Here is a 24,362-nt window from a genome sequence, read left to right on the forward strand (position 1 = left end):
TTAAATTTTTACTTTTATTCTAATAGTAATAAGACATGACTATTTTAAAGTTATGAGAATTTGAATATATTACATTATTCTCTAACATTAAAACTTCATGAGACCAATATTAGTTTATTTATGATTTTAAGTGATATTGTTGATATAACTGATATAACTTAAATATAACTAAGAAGTGGAACACCAAATCTACATATCCTAAAGACATACCCACCCACCAAATAATCCATTTAGAATCAGTACAGAAGCTATAAATTTAGGATTTGAAATCCAATAAGAATTTAGCAAGAATCTATACTAGAAGATGACAAGTGATATGGGTTGTGTTTCATAAACTCCCTAGAATTATTAAAACTAACAAGTGAAAACAATAACTGTTGGGCTCAAACTGTTGGCCTAATGCATCAGTCAGCAAACTACGGCTCACTGTCTGCTTTTTAAACAAAGTTTTATTAGAACACAACTAGGCCCATTTGTGAGTTCAGCAGTTGCTACAGAGACTGTATGGCCTGTAAAAACCGAACATATCAATATTTTTAATTAATTAATTTATTTTTGGCTGCGTTGGGTCTTCGTTGCTATGCGCAGGCTTCCTCTAGATGTGGTGGGTGGGGGTTACTCTTTGTTTTGGTGCGCGGGCTTCTCATTGCTGTGGCTTCTTTTGTTATGGACAATGGGCTCGAGGCGCGCGGGCTTCAGCAGTTGTGGCTCGTGGGCCCTAGAGTGCAGGCTCAGTAGTTGTGGCTCACGGGCTTATTTGCTTCGCAGCATGTGGGATCTTCCTGGACCAGGGCTCGAACCCATTTCCCCCGCATTACCAGGTGGATTCTTAACCACTGTGCCACCAGGGAAGTCCTGAACATATTATTTAATAACTGGACCTTTATGGAAAAAGTCTGCCAGCCTCTAGCCTAATTCTATTATCTCTACTTCATTTCTTCACTTATTAGTTGGGTTCTAATGCTTAATTATGCTGAGATACAACTAATGCAAGAACTGAAAGATAAATACTTGATTCTTTCCCTTCCTCCAGGGCACTTTTGCTTTTTCTTTTACTAATTACCTGAGAAGTGTCAACAGCCCAAGGCCAATTTTGTGCTCATTTCTCAGGTTGGGAATTTCAAAGCCTGTAGGCAGTGTAAGTCTAGATTCTAAACCCAATCCTGGCCACTGGCTTAGAGCTTCCTCTTCTCCCAGGAGGCACCTCTCATTCAGAGTCCATGATACAAATGCTTCCTTACCACTTGCTACCATAAAATCAGTACCTTTGATTTGATATGTCCTACTACAAAATATGCTTTTCCTACCAGAGGTTCTAGACATGGGTTTTAAAGGTAGCATAGGTGGGCTTCCCTGCTGGCACAGTGGTTGACAGTCCACCTGCCGATTCAGGGGACACAGGTTCGCGACCCGGTCTGGGAGGATCCCACATGCCATGGAGCGGCTAGGCCCGTGAGCCATGGCCACTGGGCCTGTGCATCCGGAGCCTGTGCTCCGCAGCAGGAGAGGCCACAGCGGTGAGAGGCCCGCATACCGCAAAAAAAACACACACAAAACAAAATAAAAACAAAACAAACAAACAAAAAAAAGGTAGCATAGGTTTCCTACAGATGCCAATAGATCTCAGAGTAGAATAGGCTAAAATCTACCACTGGCTGAATAAAACTGAGCTGAAATACTACAGTCTATTAAAAATGAGTTACAACTGTAGTTGAAACTTGGGAGTTATACTTGGCTTGGGAGGTAATATAAATATGTAACAGAAACTGAGAAAAACAAGATGCAGGAAACATATACATTATGACTGGATTTAATGAAAAAGAATGAGAAAACTACCAGTATACATATACATGCATGTACATATACGTACTGAAAAGGTCCAGATAGTAAACATGAGCATGGAGAAAGGTACAAAAAGATTTACACAAGACTGAATTCTGGTCATCTGGGTATGACAAGGAGGTTTCCTGAGGGAGCAGGAGTGAGATAAGGGATCCATGATAAAAATATCATTTAACTCTGTGGGTATTCATGCTTTAGGCTAGCTAAAGGTATGAGCTTCAAAACTGATGATCTCAGAGTGGTAGAATTTTAGGTGATTTTAATTTCTTCCTATACTTTTCTGCATTGCCTAAATTTTTTTCCCCACACAGCATGAATTTTTCACATAATTAGGGAAAAAAAGCTAATTTTACTGTACTTTTTAAAATAAAAATAAAAGGGAGTACATTCTCAAGAACTGACTAAAAAGAAGCAGGTAGAGGGCAGACAGCAGAAGCAAGAAGAACTACAATGCTGCAGCCTGTGGAAGGAAAACCACCTTCACAGTGAGACAGACAAAATGATAGGGCAGAGGACTTTGTACCACATGAAGGAACAAGATTAAACCCCAGAAAAACAACTAAATAAAGTGGAGATAGGCAACCTTCCAGAAAAAGAATTCAGAATAATGATAGTGAAGATGATCCAGGACCTTGGACAAAGAATGGAGGCAAAGATTGAGCAGATGCAAGAAATGTTTAACAAAGACCTAGAAGAACTAAAGAACAAACACCTAGAAGAATTAAAGAACAAACAGAGATGAACAATACAATAACTAAAATGAAGAATACACTTGAAGGAATCAATAGCAGAATAACTGAGGCAGAAGAACGGATAAGTGACCTGGAAGACAGAATGGTGGAATTCACTGCAGCAGAACAGAATAAAGAAAAAAGAATGAAAAGAAATGAAGGCAGCCTAAGAGACCTGTGGGACAACATTAAATGGGACAACATTCGCATTACAGGGGTCCCAGAAGGAGAAGAGAGAGAGAAAGGACTCGAGAAAATATTTGAACAGATTATAGTTGAAAACTTCCCTAACGTGGGAAAGGAAATAGCCACCCAAGTCCAGGAAGTGCAGAGAGTCCCAGGCAGGATAAACCCAATGAGAAACACGCCGAGACACAAAGTAATCAAATTGACAAAAATGAAAGACAAAGAAAAATTACTGAAAGCAACAAGGGAAAAATGACAAATAACATACAAGGGAACTCCCATAAGGTTAACAACTGATTTCTCAGCAGAAACTCTACAAGCCAGAAGGGAGTGTCATGATATATTTAAAGTGATAAACGGGAAGAACTTAAAACCAAGATGACTCTACCCAGCAAGGATCTCATTCAGATTCGACAGAGAAATCAAAAGTTTTACAGATAAGCAAAAGCTAAGAGAATTCAGCACCACCAAACCATCTCTACAACAAATGCTAAAGGAACTTCCCTAAGTGGGAAACACAAGAGAAGAAAAGGACCTACAAAAACAAACCCAAAACAATTAAGAAAATGGTCAGAGGAACATACATATCGATAATTACCTTAAACGTGAATGGACTAAATGCTCCAACCAAAAGACATAGGATCGCTGAATGGATACAAAAACAGGACTCATATATGTGCGGTCTACAAGAGACCCACTTCAGACCTAGGGACGCATACAGACTGAAAGTGAGGGGATGGAAAAAGATATGCAAACAGAAATCAAAAGAAAGCTGGAGGGCTTCCCTGGTGGCGCAGTGGTTGAGAGTCTGCCTGCTGATGCAGGGGATGTGGGTTTGTGCCCCGGTCCGGGAGGATCCCACATGCCGCGGAGCAGCTGGGCCCGTGAGCCATGGCCGCTGGGCCTGTGCGTCCGGAGCCTGTGCTCCGGCAGCGGGAGAGGCCACAGCAGTGAGACGCCCACGTACGGGAACAAAAAAAAAGAAAGCTGGAGTAGCAATACTCATATCAGATAAAATAGACTTTAAAATAAACATTACAAGAGACAAGGAAGGGCACTACATAATGATCAAGGGATCAATCCAAGAAGAAGATATAACAATTATAATTATATATGCATCCAACACAGGAGCACCTCAATACATAAGGCAACTGCTAACAGCTATAAAAGAGGAAATCGACAGTAACACAGTAACAGTGGGGGACTTTAACACCTCACTTACACCAATGGACAGATCATCCAAAATGAAAATTAATAAGGAAACACAAGCTTTAAATGACACAATAGACCAGATAGATTTAATTGATATTTATAGGACATTCCATCCAAAAACAGCAGATTGCACTTTCTTCTCAAGTGCACACGGAACATTCTCCAGGGTAGATCACATCTTGGGTCATAAATCAAGCCTCAGTAAATTTAAGAAAACTGAAATCATATCAAGCATCTTTTCTGACCACAATGCTTTGAGATTAGAAATCCATAACGGAAAAAAACGGAAAAAACACAAACACGTAGAGGTTAAACAACACATTACTAAATAACCAAGAGATCACCGAAGAAATCAAAGAGGAAATCAAAAAATACCTAGAGACAAATGACAATGAAAACACGATGATCCAAAACCTATGGGACGCAGCAAAAGCAGTTCTAAGAGGGAAGTTTATAGCTATACAAGCCTACCTCAAGAAACAAGAAAAATCTCAAATATAAACAATCTAACCTTACACCTAAAGGAACTAGAGAAAGAAGAACAAAGAAAACCCAAAGTTAGTAGAAGGAAAGAAATCATAAAGATCGGAGCAGAAATAACTGAAATAGAAACAAAGAAAACAATAGCAAAGATCAATAAAACTAAAAGCTTGTTTTTTGAGAAAGTAAACAAAATTGATAAACCATTAGCCAGACTCATCAACAAAAAGAGGGAGAGGACTCAAATCAGTAAAATTACAAATGAAAAAGGAGAAGTTACAACGGACACCTCTGAAATACAAAGTATCCTAAGAAACTACTACAAGCAACTCTATGCCAATAAAATGGACAACCTGGAAGAAATGGACAAATTCTTAGAAAGGTATAACCTTGCAAGACTGAACCAGGAATAGAAAATATGAACATACCAATCATAAGTAATGAAATTGAAACTGTGATTAAAAATCTTCCAACAAACAAAAGTCCAGGACCAGATGGCTTCACAGGTGAATTCTATTAAACATTTAGAGAACAGCTAAACACCCATCCTTCTCAAACTCTTCCAAAAAATTGCAGAGGAAGGAACATTCCCAAACTCATTCTATGAGGCCACCATCACCCTGATACCAAAACCAGACAAAGATACTACAAAAAAAGAAAATTACAGACCAGTATGAGTGATGAATATAGATGTAAAAATCCTCAACAAAATACTGGCAAACAGAATCCAACAACACATTAAAAGGATCATACACCATGATCAAGTGGGATTTATCCCAGGGATGCAAGGATTCTTCAATATATGCAAATCAATCAATGTGATACATCATATTAACAAACTGAAGAATAAAAACCATATGATCATCTCAATAGATGCAGAAAAAGCTTTTGACAAAATTCAACACCCATTTATGATAAAAACTCTCCAGAAAGTGGGCATAGAGGGAACCTACCTCAACATAATAAAGGCCATATACGACAAACCCACAGCAAACATCATTCTCAATGCTGAAAAACTGAAAGCATTTCCTCTAAGATCATGAACAAGACAAGGATGTCCACTCTCACCACTATTATTCAAAATAGTTTTGGAAGTCCTAGCCACGGCAATCAGAGAAGAAAAAGGAATAAAAGGAATACAAATTGGAAAAGAAGAAGTAAAACTGTCACTATTTGCAGATGACATGATACTATACATAGAGAATCCTAAAGATGCCACCAGAAAACTGCTAGAGCTAATCAATGAATTTGGTAAAGCTGCAGGATACAAAATTAATGCACAGAAATCTCTTGCATTCCTATACACTAATAACAAAAGATCAGAAAGAGAAATTAAGGAAACAATCCCATTCACCACTGCAACAAAAAGAATAAAATACCTAGGAATAAACCTACCTAGGGAGACAAAAGACCTGTACCTGTACTCAGAAAACTATAAGACACTGATGAAAGAAATCAAAGATGACACAATCAGATGGAGAGAGATACCATGTTCTTGGAGTGGAAGAATCAATATTGTGAAAATGACTATACACCCCAAAGCAATCTACAGATTCAATGTAATCCCTATTAAATTACCAGTGACATTTTTTACAGAACTAGAACAAAAAATCTTAAAATTTGTATGGAGACACAAAAGACCCCAAGTAGCCAGAGCAGTCTTGAGGGAAAAAAACGGAGCTAGAGGAATCAGATTCCCTGACTTCAGACTGTACTACAAAGCTACAGTAATCAAGACAATACGGTACTGGCACAAAAACAGAAATATATATCAATGGAACAGGATAGAAAGCCCAGAGATAAACCCACACACCTATAGTCAACTGATCTATGACAAACGAGGCAAGGATATACAATGGAGAAAAGACAGTCTCTTCAATAAGTGGTGCTGGGAAAACTGGACAGCTACACATAAAAGAATGAAATTAGAACACTCCCTAACACCATACACAAAAATAAACTCAAAATCGATTCGAGACCTAAATGTAAGACTGGACACTATAAAACTCTTAGAGGAAAACATAGGAAGAACACTCTTTGACATAAATCACAGCAAGATCTTTTCTGATTCACCTCCTAGAGTAATGGAAATAAAAACAAAAATAAACAAATGGGATCTAATGAAACTTAAAAGCTTTTGCAAAGCAAAGGAAACGACAAACAAGACAAAAAGACAACCCTCAGAATGGGAGAAAATATTGGCAAATGAATCAACGGACAAAGGATTAATCTCCAAAATATATAAACAGCTCATGCAGCTCAATATTAAAAAACAAACAACCCAATCAAAAAATGTGCAGGGGCTTCCCTGGTAGCGCAGTGGTTGAGAGTCTGCCTACTGATGCAGGGGACACGGGTTTGTGCCCCAGTCCGGGAAGATCCCACGTGCCGCGGAGCGGCTAGGCCCGTGAGCCATGGTCGCTAAGCCTGCGCATCCGGAGCCTGTGCTCCAAAACAGGAGAGGCCACAACAGTGAGAGGCCCGCGTACCACCAAAAAAAAAGGGGCAGAAGACCTAAACAGGCATTTCTCCAAAGAAAACATACAGATGGCCAAGAAGCACATTAAAACATGCTCAACATCATTAGAGAAATGCCAATCAAAACTACAGTGAGGTATTACCTCACACCAGTAAGAATGGGCATTATCAGAAAATCTACAAACAACAAATGCTGGAGAGGGTGTTGAGAAAAGGGAACCCTCTTGTACTCTTGGTGGGAGTGTAAATTGATACAGCCACTATGGAGAACAGTATGGAGGTTCCTTAAAAAACTAAAAATAGAATCACCATATGACCCAGCAATCCCACTACTGGGCATATACCCAGAGAAAACCATAATTCAAAAAGACACATCCACCCCAATGTTCATTGCAGCACTATTTACAATAGCCACATGGAAGCAAACTAAATGCCCATCGACAGACGAATGGATAAAGAAAATGTGGTACATATATACAATGGAATATTACTAAGCCATAAAAAGGAACGAAATTGGGTCATTTTTGAGACGTGGATGGATCTACAGAGTGTCATACAGAGTGAAGTAAGTCAGAAAGAGAAAAACAAATATCGTATATTAACACATATATGTGGAACCTAGAATAATGGTACAGATGAACTGCTTTGCAGGGCAGAAATAGAGACACAGATGTAGAGAGCAAACGTATGGACACCAAGTGGGGGAAAGTGGCGGGCGGGGGGGGTGCTGGTGGTGGTGGGATGAACTGGGAGATCGGGATTCACATATATACACTAATATGTATAAAATAGATAACTAATAAGAACCTGCTGTATAAAAAAATAAAATTCAAAAAAAAGGAGGTAATGAAATTCTCAACAATAATCAATAATTAATCTCTGTACAACACTTCACAATTTAAGAATGATACCCACACGACCTTGTAATTATAATGTTTTATAGGGAATTAACAAACCATCAGAGGAAGAATTAATGTATTTTTCAACTGTGTGTGTGTGAAAAACTAATGTGAAAACTATAAAAATTAATTTAAAATTTCAAAACAGCTAACAGAACCTGCAAAATTACATTTGCAAATCTACAACAGTTTTGACTTTGAGAATGTATAACTTAGAGTGAGAGAATATAAAAGCCTTAACACATAATTCTTAAAGCATAAAACTACAGACTACTTACTGCCATTGTTTGCCTTGTCAATTTAACCAACACTGTAACTAAGGATCCTACTGTGATGTTGTTGCTATCTTCATCATCCAATACTATAAGATAAAAGAAAAATAAATAAATAAAAATCAAGCTCTATGTCAAGGCAAACAGCAAAACAACTTATTCAAATCAATCTGGTATTTCAGTATTTCAAACATACAGAGTTTTAAACCTACTAAATAAAAAATAATTTATTGACTACGTACTCTGTAAAAAGCTCTCTAGTAGATGCCTTCAACAATGTACCCATTTAATCCTTAAATCAGCTCTATGAAGCATTATTATTATTTCTTTAAAGAAGATACTGAGGTTCAGAAATAAAGTAAAATGCCCAAGGTCACAAAATGGCTATATCGACACTGCCAAGTTTCAAACCCAAGTCTTTTAAAACAGAGTATGTTAGGACTACAACAGCTTTCTCTCACAGTGATATAAAAATAGGATTCTGTCACTCTATTAAATTGTGCAAACTTTATACTCACAAGATCTTACCTATATGAACAAATGTGTGCCTGTAAGAATAAAATAATTAAAACTAGTATTCTGAGCAACAGTAAAGATATTTTAAGGCAAGAACTTGAAAATATTGTTTATATTAAAAAACACTTTAAAAACATTTTTTGCAATTGTGTAATTTTTTAAAACCACATTTGCCACACACAACCCCAAAAGTCTAACAATAAAATAAACTTAACTACAAGCCCTTTAAAAACAGAAACCATTCCTAACACATCCTTGTATTCTTGGTCCCACAAGAATGTTTTCACAATGGCAACTTAGCAAATGTCAAAGCTCAGAACAATGTCACAATGAAGGAATGGAGCAGAATAATCTCTAATTCTGTCACCATACTAAGATGCTATATTCGGCTCTAAAATGGGAACTCACAGGACAATTATGTAGGTAGAAAGATAATCTCCATTTTTTTTCACTCCAAGCAGACAAAGACAGAAGTAAGTCAAGAAAAACACATGAAATGTGGCACAGAGCATGGTGATTTTCAAGATTTAATTAATATAAACAAATTAGGTCTTTTAAAAATTAATTTTAGAACTAAGCAGGTATCTTATACTAACAATAGATATATTTCAAATATCCTTCATTACATCTAGAAATCTCTTTCATTCTTTGAAAAGTTAAGATCTTCTTGAAAGCTGAACTACAGAACAGAAGCATCCTCAAACCTAAGCCCATTAGGAAGATAATAAAAGTAGGGTTCTCAAAACTAATAAGTATACAACATCTTCCATATTAAATGAAGTGTTTTGAGGGCCTTGAGCCAAATAAACAAAAGCCAATCTATCAAAAGGGAAGCAATGGGAAACCTCCCACTTACCCTGTGATTTTATGTCCATGGTCACATATGGGAAACTCCCAAGGACAGCCATAACCTCTTCATACTTTTCATCTTCAAGGAAGTGCAATAGATTGTGACGATCTGATTCTTTTAAACTCACCAAATCCTGGATAGTCTTAATTTTGTACTAAATTTAAAAAGAGAGAGAAAGAAAATAAATCCCAAAGTCATATAACTTTACATAAAAGGAAAATTATTAGCATGTTTACCAAAACAAAATCCAAAAACTTTTAGAAAAATGTTAAGATTATATACATTTCAAAGCAGAAAATACAACTTCACTGCATTTCATGGCCTTTTTCTCCAAGGAAATTTAAGAATTTTTTTTATTACAAAGTTAATACACAGCTACTTTTTTTTAATTAGAAAAAAATAAAGTTAGAGGAAAAAAATAATAACATTCATATAAACTCTTGACCCAAGCAAGAATGACTGTCATTTGATTTGTTCAGTTTGCAGACCTTTATTTTTAATTTTAATGATAAAAACCTTTAAGAGTATGAATTTATGTCCAAGTAATAGCTGCATGCACCCTTAAGTTTTACTATGCAATACTCTCATTTTTGTTATTTTCTAAATACAGCTATCTGTTATTGCAGTAAAACCCAGCCTGGCTAAATGGATACTCAGGAGAGGGTTTTTTAATTTCTGAGTATTTGGTGCCAGTTATTAATTTTTACTTCCACCGATAGGGATTAGCTCATGAGGCATGTGAAATACCTGCTTTTGAATTCTGAAGTTTACAATTATGACTTAAAATGTGATCAAATTTATAAGAGTAACACACTTCCTCGAAAGGAGAGAACTCTGATGCAAATTTCTAATATGTATTTATTAGTTCTGCCTTAACACTATCAAATCCAATGTCTATCTTCTGCCTACTTTGTCTATATCAATACATACAAAGCAATGTTTAAAATCTCCTACCAAACTTACAATTTCATTCCACTTTTTCTTATATTTCCTCAAGTTTTCATTTATATTACATTTCTGAAATATCTTAAGATTCATTATCATAATCTATATACAGATTGTATTTTCTAAATAAGAATTATCTGTATTTCATCTACTTATTTTTTGAATGCTTGATTTTTTTTGTTCAGACTCAACCAATAAACTATTGCCCAACCTTTAAGCCACAAATGAAATAAATGGAAAGTATACAGTGCATTTTTACTTAGTACGCTTATTTTTGGCAACATAAAGAAAAAAGAAAGTGTTGACTGCTAAAATGCAATGACCCCCAAAGTAAACCACTACAGTAGTAAAATATTATAAAACAGCTACCTAATCAAGAAAGTATTAACAGAATCACTTGAGGAATAGTTTTAGAATGTTTAAAACATTGTAAATCTAAGTCACAGTAACCATTTCTAGAAAAATTTTCATTCATGTTACCTTTAAGTGACAGGACAAACTGCTTAAAACTAATTTTAAAGTAGCAAATTACCTTTTTATGATTAGAAACCCTTCTAAGATTGTCTTCTTCAATGTGAGGGAGCTGCAGAAGGGGAGACTTAAACTGCTGAAGGCCTTGCACAGCCATCTGGGAAAGCTTCATGCAGTTTTCCAGGGATGCCAAAGTTGGAGCACGAAACTCCCTTTCTTAGAAAGAATAGAAGAAAAGCAAAAACAGGTCTGGACTTTTTATATGTTCAGGAGTACACAATTCATCACAAAAACAAATTCATGTGAACATCCTTAACACCTCAAATTTTATGATCACAGTGTTGAATTTCCTTTAAAAGTTACTGGGTAAGACACAGAAAATACACAAACTTGGTCAAATGCACATACTGACATCATCCATAACAACAAAACACAACCAGTATCTCTTTTTTAAGGGTCTCTCTTTCCATTACTGACCATAAATAAACTCCCTCGTTCTTTTTTCCATTATGTAAAAAACACTACATGTCAGATGAATCATCATCACATCACTTAAAGAATTACTTCAAACTCATTGTTAACCTAATTCTAAAACTACTCAGAGGAAGGAAAAGGGTATTTTAAATCTTTGCAAACAATAAATAACAATAAAACAATGAAACATTAAATTCAAAGAACATAAGTCACCATACTTTACATAATAAAAAATACAGGAAAGAAATAAGAAAAACCATGAACAAAACTGGGAAAACTGATTCACCTTACAGACAGAATTATACTAAGCACCCAAAAATCTTAAAACTATGAAGTGTAATCTGTATGTGCTTGCAAGAAAAAGTACAACATAATTATGCTTCCTCCTCACCTTCACGGCTCCGGGCCATTATTATTAGTTGGCAGATTACATTAACCATTTCTTGAAGTAGGGCAGGGCATTTTTTCAGCATAAATTGCTGATCTGCAAAACAATAAAACACCTGAAACAAATCATTCTTCTTTTATGATTAAAACACCTTTATCACCTGTAGTCCAAGACGAACGCTAAATTTAAGCTGTCACACACATTTTTCACATGACCTCAGAATATTACAGAATATTACAAGCGTTTCTCCTCGGCAGCACTATGTCAAAAATCAATCAGAAAACCCTACCTCAAATTAGATGTTTCAAAGGCAAACTTTTAATATTATGGTCTTGGGCTTTATAAATTACTCCCTATCTTTTTTTTTGGAAATAGCCTTAATCTTAAATTTAATCATAATCTTACTAATTTAAGAACTTCAAAATTCTTCTTCTTGTGTACCTAAATTCCTATAATTATGGATAAGTCCAAAGACTAAGACTGGGAATAAATGTCAACCAAATGGAGAGAGGAGGATAGGAGGAGGAGGAGGGAGACAGACACTTTCATTTATACTACATATAATAGTTAACCATTAAGATCATCCATCGGGGTTGGTACTCAACCTAAAAAAAAATCTGTTCCCTGATTCTAAGATAATTGGTAAAAATGGAGATGGTTTCATATCTGTACAGAACGTTAGGAACAGAATTACTAGTTAACTTGCAACTTCAATAAACAATGCCTAAATAGCGCTCCTTGAGTCCATCATAAGCAGCCTATCCTATCATTAATCACTGAGCATCAACTGACCTTGTTTTCAAAGGCATTTGATTGCATTATTCGCTTAAAGTGGTGGGGGGAGGGTTGGTTCATTCAGAAAGAAAATTCCCTAAGGATAATAACTTTCTTTTAAAACTTCCAATTGAAATAATGCAAGTGGAAAGAGATGACACTCAAATTCATGACATCCCTAGAAACACCACTGTCCCAATCCACTGCTTTTCTTTTAAGTAGAATAGATGGCTTCAAGTACTTATGAGCTTTAAATAAAGATTAAACAGACACTTCATTGGTAACTACTGCTGGAGTATGATGGTGGTACTGGTGGCAGTGACTGAGACATCTGTTGTGAAAATCCATTTTTTCCTTGCCCCAAAAGGCTTACAAAATCCTTTTTTAAAAGCCATCAGGAATTATTGTATAATCTGCAACTGACTTAACATTTTTCATTGAGAGTATTCTCTCACCTTGAAATACAACATTTTAACATTTGCCAAAACATCTGACTTACTAATACCTTCAAAGAATTTGTGAACTATGTACGTAGCATATAGATTTGTTTTTAAAAGGTCCTTGAGTAATTATCTGATTGAGCAAAAAAGAACAGTGACCAAAAAACACTGCACCACGAGGTCTAATTAAATCCACCTCTTCTGTACCACTAAAACCCTATAGATATTAGAATCACAAATACCTTCTTCAAGGGTCTCAGGAATTTTCATTCTAGCAAGATGAGACAGTAAAAGAACTCTGGCCTTCAGGCTATATGGGCAGGTAAGTGGCGGCTCATTCTTCTTTAAATTAATGCTGCCAATTTCTCTGATTAGCTAGAGTAAATAAAATAATTATTTTAAAATGTACACTTAAAAAAGCATTAACCTTATATACTTAAATGTTTATCAAGGAATTTGGGAGACAGGCCTAACCTGAGGTATTAGAATATTATCTGTTGGTCTGCTTGTGGCATCCTTGTTATACTGAGGATCAAACTCAGAGGCTCCAGCCAAGACCATGATAAGACCTAAGAAAACAAAAGAAATATGAAGAAAAATAAATTTGCTCACCCATTAATCCGCTTCCCATGATACTTGATTAATCCTAGAGTGAGGCAGTTTTCCAATCACACACAATGCTAAAATCATCTGAACTCCACTATCAATAAGCATTAATCTCTCTCATAACAAAAGAAACATCTCACTTTTTAAAATGTGTGCAATATTACCTATCACAAGTAAATAGAAATACACATCAAATTAAGGGCCCAGAAGCAACTAGGTGCATTAAAATCACTACAAATAGCATCTGTTTCTAGACCTAAGCATGTGTTCCACAGAAATTTATAGTAGGAAGTATTCTATGTGATGTTACCAACTGCTTTGTAAAAAAAAAAGGGGGGGGGGCGGGGACTCCATGGCTAAATAAAGCTGAGAAATAAGAGTTAAAAAGGGTTTCAGGTTTCTTCACTTCATGACTCCTCAGAGCCTTGAGTAAACTACAATATATTGTAATTTGCAGAAATTTTTATTATGGAACTCTGGAGGGGTTTGTAGGGATAGTGTTCCTTGAAATACACATGATGTGAGGTCACATATATTAGCATTACTCTCGTTGGCCTATACAAGTTCTTTAATGACTGGCACTATAGTCATCAATCTTACCTTACAGCAGAAAATACATGCAACATCCTCACAAAAAGCAGGACGGTAAAGAGGTTAAGTGCGTAGCTGAATGACCTAGAACAATATTCTTCACCGCTCTGTGGGCCTCGGTTTCTTCATATGTGCCTGACACACAGTCAGCATAGTAATGTGTGTGAGCTAGTACTATTACTACCCTCAAATGTCTGAATGAAAACAACAGCTATATAAATGGTGCCAATGCTAAAACCAAGGATATATAAGCAAACCCACCAGCTAAACAAAGCTTTATGTATGTACTGGTTTAGGGCTTGGGAACCACATTACCTGAGTTCCATCCTAGCTCTGTCACTTACTGTGTATCCTTGGGCTCAGTTTCTTCATCTATAAAATGTGCTTAAAAACAGCACTTATTTATGGGGGCATACAAAGATTAAATGAGTTAATACATGCATAGTGGCTAGCAATGCCTGGCAACGACAAATACTCAAGAAATCTTAGCTGGTATTATTACAAAATTAGCCCACAAGAAGTTTTACCATAAAATTTCTGGAGGGAAAAAAATATGTATTGATATATACATATACATAGCTGAGTAAAATGGGAATAACAGAACTACAGATTAAGACATATGATAAAGGGTGTTAGCATTTTCCTCCAGCTTTAGCTATAATGAACTGAATATCCCTAAAACTATTAAATGGAATTTCTCCAGTTGAATATATATCAACTCTACATAAATGACTCAGAATATAATCTAATATCACAGTTACTTAAATTTACTTACGTTTCATATCCATATTTCGGGTTTTATAAACAAAGTATGTATAAATCTGTGTTGTGCGTATTAGAATCTGGTCTCCACTATAGCGTATTGAGCGATACCACCAAGAGCCCTAAAACACAAAATTAAACCAGAAATAAAGCATAAAAACCATGATAAATGTTAATTTTGATGCAGAATGGTCAAATTTTCTAAATGTTCATAAACCAATAAAAAGACCTGCTCTTTAGAACAAATGCCTTTGTTACATATTTCAAATGATTTATTTGGTAAATATTTATGCTGCCTGAGGCCTAAACACCAACCTACCTCATTACATATATATGATTAAAACATTTAAGTTTCAGCTAGAAATTGTTTAAAGACAAAATAGGAATGAAACAACCCACTGCTATAAGCAACAAGCTGGTTCCTCACACACAGCATGTCTTCAATAAATATTTGACAAATAAGCGTAGAAGCAATTTTATAGTTGATATACTACTTTCATTCACATTATTCCACACAAGTGGATTCTCACACAACAATCCTATGAAGAAGGCAAGACAGGTTAATTGTTAGCCTCACTATGGGACCCATAGGAACCGTAAGATCAGTAAGAATACCACCAGTCATAAGAGTAATAAACAATAAAATCATAAACTTTATGGTACCTCCATATTGAGGTACTATGCAACTGTTTTTAAAAATGAGGTTGTTCTACATGTTGTACCCCTATATGAAGCAAAAGTCACAGAACAATACATATAGTAAGATCACATTTTTTAAAAAATGTGCACGTGTATATATACATAATGCATAGAAAAATATCTGAAAAGGAAGCAAACTTAGCAGTGATTATCTCTGACAGAGAAATGGAGCTGAGGGAGGTGGTAACGGAAGATTTTCATTTTAAATTCTAAATACATCTGTACTATCTCATCTGTGTGTAATTTTTGGATCAGGAGGAGATTCATTTTAACATACTAAAGAGATGTCACCTTTAGAAGACCTTTAAAGTATAACTGAATATAAGATTCTTAAAATTCAAGGATTAATGGATTATATTCTAATACAAATTACAATCTTATAAGGAGACTCCAAAGCATGCACCGATTCCCTTCCCTAAAAAATGTTAATAAAAAGAGCTGGAACTTACCACAACAACTGGAAGGATAACCATGAATGCCAATCCATATACAAGTAAAACCTTGAATTGAAAAGGAAAGAAAAAATTATGGCCTTCATCAGGTAAATTATGACAACATCCATGAACACTTATTTTGAGGCTTACATGGGGGAGGCACTATTAAAAGCACTCCTCATGCAGTACTTCATTTAATCCTTATTTTCAAACTCTAAGAGGAAGGTACCATTATTATTTTCCTTTTGCAGATAGGGAACCTTCAGCATATATAGTCATCCCTCGGTATCCATGGGGAACTGGTTTTAAGGCCCCCAAGGATACCAAAATTCAGGGATGCTCAAGTCCTTTATATAAAATGGTGATAAAAGAGTAGGGCCTCTTTACCCATGGATGCAAAACATGCCGAAAGGGAGGGCCAACTTCAGCTGACCCTTGAACAATGTGGGGCTTGGCTCCCTGACCTCCTTGCAGTGAAAAATCCAACTCTAACTTCAGAGTTGGCCCCCCATTACCTGTGGCTCTGCATCCGCAGATTCAACCAACCATGGATTGTACAGTACTGTAGTCCGTATTTATCAAAAAAATCCACGTATTAAGTGGACCCACAGTTCAAGCCCCGGCTGTCCAAGGGTCAACTGTATTATATATCCACACCTTGGCAAGTAGTTAGTGCCTTCGAAATAAATGGTAGAGGCTGGTTTCTTTGCCTAAATATCAAGCAGAACACATAATGTTCTGTTTGCAAGTAATTTCTATCTATTGGTCTTAGATTTCTGTCCTACTGCTTGATCCCAAATCTGGTAGCTAACTATCTTTTCTCTTCTCTAGTATTCCCTGAATAACCCCAAGCATAATAAACATGCTTATATACAGCAACTATATACCCTGGAAAATAACATGTAAATAAACAGCCATAAAATAACACTAAATAGCCATTTTCAAAATAAAACATGGATTTTTTTTATTGCTTCAAAGATAGCTCCTAGATAATTATTTTCAAGAAAGGAGAAGTAGGGAATTCCTGAACAATAGGTTAGGATAATTCCTGATGTTTTAAGAGTTGCAGCCTCTATATTACAGACTGAAGTCTGATATCCTACTGTCTCCTGAAGTGCCATATATATCATTATGTTAGCACACATTAAAATTAATTTAGCCTGGGTAAATGTGGAATAAAAGATAACTTAAATTTTGAGCGCTACATAAGATAAATGTAGATACCATAAAAAAACAGTGGTCCCCTAAACCAAGAGTAGGATCCAATCTGAAACCACCTCCACAAGAAATCACAACTGTAAGGAATTCCTTAAACAGTGCGGGGGTGTGGGGGGAACCCTACACTAGAACACACTGCCCCAAACCAACAACCTAATAATAGGAACCGATTCTTTTCTCCATTATGCAAAAACAGTTTTCACAATACACAGCTAAACTGAAAACAGCACACCAGTATTTTCTTTGTAAAGCTCTCTATATATTACCAAGATATATCGAACACATTATAGTGTCTTATTTAAATGTACTCACCAAAATTGAATTTTTCTGGTCAACTATCCAAGCTGGCAGGGCAATTCCAAAGCTTGTGGCTAAAATAGGAAGAATATTTTTGAAGAGTCTCCATTTCCAGTTTTCTTTCTTTATATCCCCAAATTCTGTCTCCCCCAGCCCCTCCAAAAAAGCTTTAAGATTATCTTATTATGTGTTTCCATTACACAAAAGTTGATGGACATGGTTTATATTTGAAACTTTAAATTTTTCCAGAAGAAAAAAAAATTCTAAGTATGTGAATTCCTTCTTCCCAGAACACTTAAATTCTTTTATATGTCCTGAGTTTATGTAAACACTATGAATACATGAGAAAATGTTTAGTCAGTAAAGAAAAACAGATTTTATCCATCCAATTTTTATCAACTACTAACTGGAAATGAAGAATAATGACAGTGACTACTTTCCTCATCAAATCAATCAAAGTTCTATCTTTCAAACCAATCTCTAGAAAGAAGAATAAAGTAAAAATTAAAGGGAGCTCAATTTACATATTTAACTCCTTGTGGTTGTAATTTTCCTATTCACAAACTAAGAAAATCAAAACATTCTTTTCAATCTAGTTTAACATTTTTATAATATACACATATGATAACCCCAGTATTTTTTAATCATCATTTACCACACCTTGAGGCCCATCTGGATTTCCAAACTCTTCCCAATTTTTCCGGGACTCTTCATCAGTTAAACTAGCATAAAAAGAACAAAGGTGCAAAATTAGAAAGCCACATCTGAAAAATAAGTACTCATATACACAAACTCCATTAACTAACCAACTCACTTCTTAAAGATAATTTCAGAGAATCAAGATAAGAACTCTCTGAAATCAGAAAAAAAGGGGGAGAGGAAAATAAGAAATTCAGCATTAACAGAAAATGCTAACTATTGAGCCCAGATACAAATTCCTAGTTGGCCCATGGGTTCTCAGGTTTAGCCAGTTCAAGCCAGAAGATGCAACTTTAAAGGCTACTACATTTTCTAAGGAGGCAGGGAGGATTATAGGTTACTTTTAAAAATCTTATACACTCAGATATTTCCCAAAATTTCTTCAATGTTCATGTTTTTACTTTAATAATGATATATATCTTTTTTTAAATATAAACTTAATACATGATTAATAATAATCCCTCCAAAACTGGCACCACATTCTCAAAGAAAAAAATAATAACACCTATAAAATTCCACTGCTTTGGAAAAGGTCATTTGCATTGTGCTAAGATCACAATTTTCTCCTAAGCCAACTTCCAGCAAGACTAAGAAAATACCTGCTAAAGCAACAGCTTCTTAACCCAAGCAATATGAAAGTGACAGTGATTTTTTAAACACCTAACATGAATATAACCCCTGACCTGGGCAATGGCTCAAGGCACAGGGTGAGAGTAGTTTTATTCCAGGTCCCAGTATAGATGTTAAAAAAAAAAAAAAACATTAAAAGAAATTTCCAATCCCTTCAAAAACTTTACAATGCTGTTAAGGAGACAAGGCAGACACATACACACAAAATGACCAATAATATAATAAGGAAGGCATTCTTGCAGACCAATTGGCAAAAGATTATGTTTATGTCCAAATCTAATTTTAGCCATATTTCTATTTCCCAGAACATATGCACTTAAGATACAATGAATTTTCTATTCAACAAAGCTCCAATTGAGAGAGAGAATGCAGAAGAACCTTCATAAAATTGCAAAATTTTTCAATGATTTGAAAATATTTTTAAACTTATCAATTTGGTCATTTATGAAAACAAGAGCCTTGATGTCTTTAGTCCTTATTCAACTATAACTCCACTTACACTGTTTGACCTAAGGCCGCAGTAAAATACAGGAGCCAATGAAAGGCATTATTAGAGAGACTGCAAGTTAATAAGGAGTGGTGCTAAGATTCCTTTCTGCTAAGGGAGGGATGTTTTTCAAAAACTTTTGCCTTTGTTTTCCTGTACAATTGTCCACCCCACCCAGAGCTTTAGCTATTGCTTCTTTCAATTTTCTGTCTCCTAATCAGAGTCTTTTCCCCAAAATAATTATCTCTATCCCCTCCTGACTTTCTAATGATGGCAGCACCATAAACTGTTCTGTTCTCTATACAATGCCCTTAGGTTTTGCAAAATAAAGCACAGCTCTCATCAGAGAAGCACTTGATTTTTCAACCTGCATACACACCTGATTAAAATTCCATTAACTCATTCATTAAACCATCTGTACAACTGTTGTGTAACCATCCTGTATACTCAAAGGAATTATCCATTTTTTAAAAAGTCAGTGTAAGAAAGCAACTGATTTTGGGCTACTTATTAGTGCTTCAGTATCCATTCCTAAGACTTAAGGTACTTAAAAGCTATGTGATTTCAGTATAATTTATATATAACAAGCTTAAACAACACCAATGGTGCTAACATAATTTTTTTTAATTCAATGAGTATAAAGCTTCCTAAACATGATTATACCCCTTGACTTTGGGGGTGGGAGGTTATATCATAGATCCTATTAGGAATCTAATGAAACCTATGCCCCTCCTGCCCTGGAAAAAAATGCACATTTACAAACACACATAAATTCTGTATACAGTTTCAGGGACCTCAGTTTATAAATCCTAACCCAGAGAATGCTTTCACTAAATTATATGCGAAGGGCCTAAGTTGGCTATGTAGAGCTAAGTTACATATTCATATGTAAGAACACATGAAAACATACTTTTTAAAAATCAAAATATCTTTAAGGATGTAAATCATGCTGCCCACTTGTTATAAAGTAGTTTAAACATAGATTTTACACCCAAAAGCAAAATCCCAACTATATCCAGAAGAATGAATCAGATATCAATAGTTGGTCTAACTCCTCAAAAATAACCATACCTCCTTTCCTTTAAGTTACAATCTGGTCTGAAGAAATAGGAATGACCCAGCTTGTTTATTATAATGAGTGAATAAGGGAAGAGAAACCAGCCTGAATAACCAAGGCAAATTCTGAAAAACTTTGTAGATCATGCAGTTTTTTATAACTGCATTCTACACGTTGCTTGAATTACATAACTTAGGCTGGTAGAGTTATACATACATAAGATAGCAGCTTCAATCACTCAGAACCTATATTCAGTAAAATGCGCCCTTTTAACTAATCTAATTATACTTGTACAAGTTACAATAACTCAAAGTTCTGGGTCCCATAATCATTTTACTTCTTCATTTGTCTGATAGACCATCAACTATTTAAGACATTTTACATACAAAACATTCTACATCTTGAACATGTAACTGAGTTAAAACCAAAGGCCATATATTATTCTTCTGTACTTCTTAGAATAGTGACCATACATCATAGAGTCAGATTTCCAGTAACCTGAGAACAAAATCATGAACTTGAAAGTGTTACAATACCTGAAAACTCAGGCGGGGAAAAGAATAACTGTACCAAAAGCACTAAAATTAAAACTACTAATTATTTTGGGGAAAAGAATCTGATTAGGAGACAGAAAGTTGAAAGAAACAATAGCTAAAGCTCTGGGTGGGGTGGACAATTGTACAGGGAAACCAAGGCTATCTGACTTCCTCTGGAAATCTTCAGTTCTTCTTAAATTACCTGAAGACAGCAACTAAGGCACTGCAATACTTGTGCAACAAGGGTAAATGCTTAAAGGAGACACTGAAAAAAGGGGAAAAGGAGACACCAACTGAAAGACAGCAATCTGGAGGACGTCTGCTGCGTAGAAAAGAAAATGTAGTATACACTTCAGAAGCTCCTGAAAGTATTGCTTTATTACAGAATCATATTCACATAGATAACAAGCAATCCACAAAGGGGGGGCGGGCTAGGCAGAGAGGAGACGCGGTCAATATACTTTTATTAAGCACAAAAATGCGTAAGATGATATTTCCCAAACTTCTGTCATTCACATTCCACTTTCACAGCCTGCTATTATATCTGCATATCCTATTATTTACTTATATTTTTTAAGTTAGCTTACAAAATTATATACATCACCGAGTCCTCAAAAAACAGATAACATCTTGTCTGTATTTTACTCTTTAATTCAACATAAGAGCTGTGTGGTATATATCTATGATTCCTGAAGAGTCCAGCTAACTTTTTAACTCTTGTAATATTAATACTCAAGGAATTACTTCAAATTTTATATACCCTATCCTGTTTCCCCAAAATTAAACTCATCTTTAGTTTATAGTTTAAATGAGACAAGCTATAAGCCAAAATAAAAGAAATAGATCTAGCCTAACAAAAAGCCTAGAAATGAAAACAAGGTGCAAGTATATCTCTTCTAATCAGGATGCTTTGAAAATAGCTCAATTAACACATCACTTATTACTTAATTTAACCAACTTACATGGCAAAAGCACTACTGTAAGTTATTTAAAATTAAGGTTTGGCTAAATTAACACTTCAGGGTTGCCAGGTAGTTCCATAAATGATAGACTCAACATATGAGGCGCTTAATAAAAGTGTATGACAACTACTTTATTACTACTTTATTCAAATAGAAAACTATCTTTACCACTCTTAAAAATGTGTAACGGGTCCTATAATACTTACGCTGCATAAGCTTTTGCTATCCTCATGAACATAACTTCATCACCTCCTTTATCTGGATGATACTTAAGTGACAGCAAACGATACTGTTTCTTAATTTCTGCTACTGTCGCCCCCTAAAAGAAAAGGCTTTGTTTTAGTAAAAATAACCACAATGCTGTAAAAACATAATCCATCCCACTTTGAACTTAAAATATTGAACTACTCAATATTTTCAGAAACAGAAAATGAAGTTTTCATCCTATATATACCTTGTCCTATAAATTTCACTCACATATTTTTAAAATAAAAATATTCATTTTGTCCAAGATATTTTATTTTATTGAGCACCTAGTATGTGCCACGCAGTACCCTAGGCACCGACAATTTTAGACTGATACTATATAATGCCATTTAAATAAAATAAAATGATAGTGACATTTAAATATCAAAGAATGATCACAGTAAATTAAGTCTGGCTGAAAAAAAACTCAAATCAAAGGTTAACTTCCTTTCTAAGAAAAAAATCTGAAGAATTTCTGGTTTCACCTGCTTGTCAATATTTTAATGTTAAGTAAATACTTAATAAGTTTACCTTAGTTGTTTCCTAATTAGATTCAATTTCTATGAATAAATTTTTCACGGCATTAAATTGCCCCTAAACCTTTTAATCTTAAAAAATCTCTCTTGATAACCATGATCATCACAATAAGAAAACTCAGATGATACGCAAACTTTTCTTCTACAAAGCAGAAAGCTACAAGATTAACACACTCCTTACTGTGTATCATATGAGTCTCTGGATCAAGCCATCTACTGAGGAGAGACTAGAAGTAAAAAAAAAAGTAGTATGGCAGAAAAAATGGAAAGGGCACTAGATTCACCTTGGTTACTAAGAAGTTATGGGACCCCAGACAAAACACAAATTTTCCAGGCCTCATTTTCTCCATGAGAAAAAAAGGGTAGATGATCTCTAGCATTCATTTCAGTTCTAACTTTCCACTGATTAACTTAAAAGACCAATTTTCTACTGGGACCCATCACTCAAGTTCAATCAAGAAAGTCAGCTAACAGGTACACTCAAGATTAACCTGAATTTCTATGACAAAGACACCAACACACTGCCTTAGTGTCAACTAACACAGGGTCCCATCCAACTAACATAAATAAACCTCCTGCTTCTAACTTTGCATTAAACCAACCTTAGAAATGTCTTTTAAAAATATACTAACTTCTCATCTCATCTTCAGATATTTTTACATTTTAGCAATTACAAACCAACTCTTAATAGGATGGCAATCAACATCTGTGGCTTAAAAAACATATGCTGGGGCTTCCCTGGTGGCGCAGTGGTTGAGAGTCCGCCTGCCGATGCAGGGGATACGGGTTCGTGCCCCGGTCCGGGAGGATCCCACATGCCGCGGAGCGGCTGGGCCTGTGAGCCATGGCCACTGAGCCTGCGCGTCCGGAGCCTGTGCTCCGCAACGGGAGAGGCCACAACAGTGAGAGGCCCGCGTACCACAAAGAAAAAACAACCAAAAAAAACATATATGCATTAGAATAATAACGGATTAGGTATCTTTTTTAACTGACCAGAGTCTGATTTCTTCAGGCACAGCTCAATTTCTTTTAGGCTGTGGGCCCAGAGTATTTTCAAGGGACTATATAAAATACTACTTACGGGATCCAAATTTAATACTTCATAAGGATTGTATTCTTGATATTCTCGGTCTGTTTTGGAAACTTTGTATGTAAGGAATAATAACAATGCCCATCCTGCAAGCAGAACTATTTTCCTGTTTAGAAAAAAGATAAGTGAAGTATAAATAAATACAACTATATGGTTTTCCTTTAAGATTCTAAAGACACTATGGCAAGGCATAAAACGATCTTAAGTAGTCTCATGTCACTGTGCTATTGACTCAAATTCTATAACCACTGGGTTGTAAGACACAATAAGGACAGCATCTTTTTTCACCTTTGAATTCTCTAGAATCTAGCAGTGCCTGGCATATAATATTCTCTCAGTTACTATTTGCAGAATTTTAAGTAAGAAGTTAATGTACTCATTAACTTATTGAACCCATTCCATTAGATCAAAATATATTAATACTTAGTATTCAGTTAACCATTTAATGTAAAAAAGAATTGCTCTTGACCTTGTAATTACACTTTTAGTAAGATAAACTATGAAAAATAATGGGTCAATTGTGCAAAGATGAATAAGTAGCCTTGTTTATAACA

General features: G+C 35.3%; 1 protein-coding gene across 2 annotated transcripts in view; it reads right to left on the bottom strand.

The window, feature by feature from the left end:
* SEC63 (SEC63 protein translocation regulator) overlaps window positions 1-24,362 on the bottom strand; it is a 68,779-nt gene that overhangs the window by 17,523 nt on the left and 26,894 nt on the right. For both annotated transcript variants that reach the window (XM_022553830.2, XM_089921898.1), the window contains exons 3-14: window positions 23,800-23,914; window positions 22,143-22,255; window positions 18,226-18,287; window positions 17,581-17,639; window positions 16,066-16,116; window positions 14,931-15,039; window positions 13,433-13,527; window positions 13,201-13,333; window positions 11,748-11,840; window positions 10,944-11,098; window positions 9,473-9,620; window positions 8,107-8,189 (exon numbers count right to left, since the gene is read on the bottom strand). In XM_022553830.2, coding sequence (XP_022409538.1) covers window positions 8,107-8,189; window positions 9,473-9,620; window positions 10,944-11,098; window positions 11,748-11,840; window positions 13,201-13,333; window positions 13,433-13,527; window positions 14,931-15,039; window positions 16,066-16,116; window positions 17,581-17,639; window positions 18,226-18,287; window positions 22,143-22,255; window positions 23,800-23,914 — 1,216 coding nt within the window. The remainder of the gene's footprint in view (window positions 1-8,106; window positions 8,190-9,472; window positions 9,621-10,943; window positions 11,099-11,747; window positions 11,841-13,200; window positions 13,334-13,432; window positions 13,528-14,930; window positions 15,040-16,065; window positions 16,117-17,580; window positions 17,640-18,225; window positions 18,288-22,142; window positions 22,256-23,799; window positions 23,915-24,362) is intronic.

The sequence above is a fragment of the Delphinapterus leucas genome, chromosome 12 (assembly GCF_059928025.1).
Source record: "Delphinapterus leucas isolate spDelLeu-1000000601 "Yukka" chromosome 12, BTC_Dleu_Yukka2, whole genome shotgun sequence".
Lineage (NCBI taxonomy): Eukaryota > Metazoa > Chordata > Mammalia > Artiodactyla > Monodontidae > Delphinapterus > Delphinapterus leucas.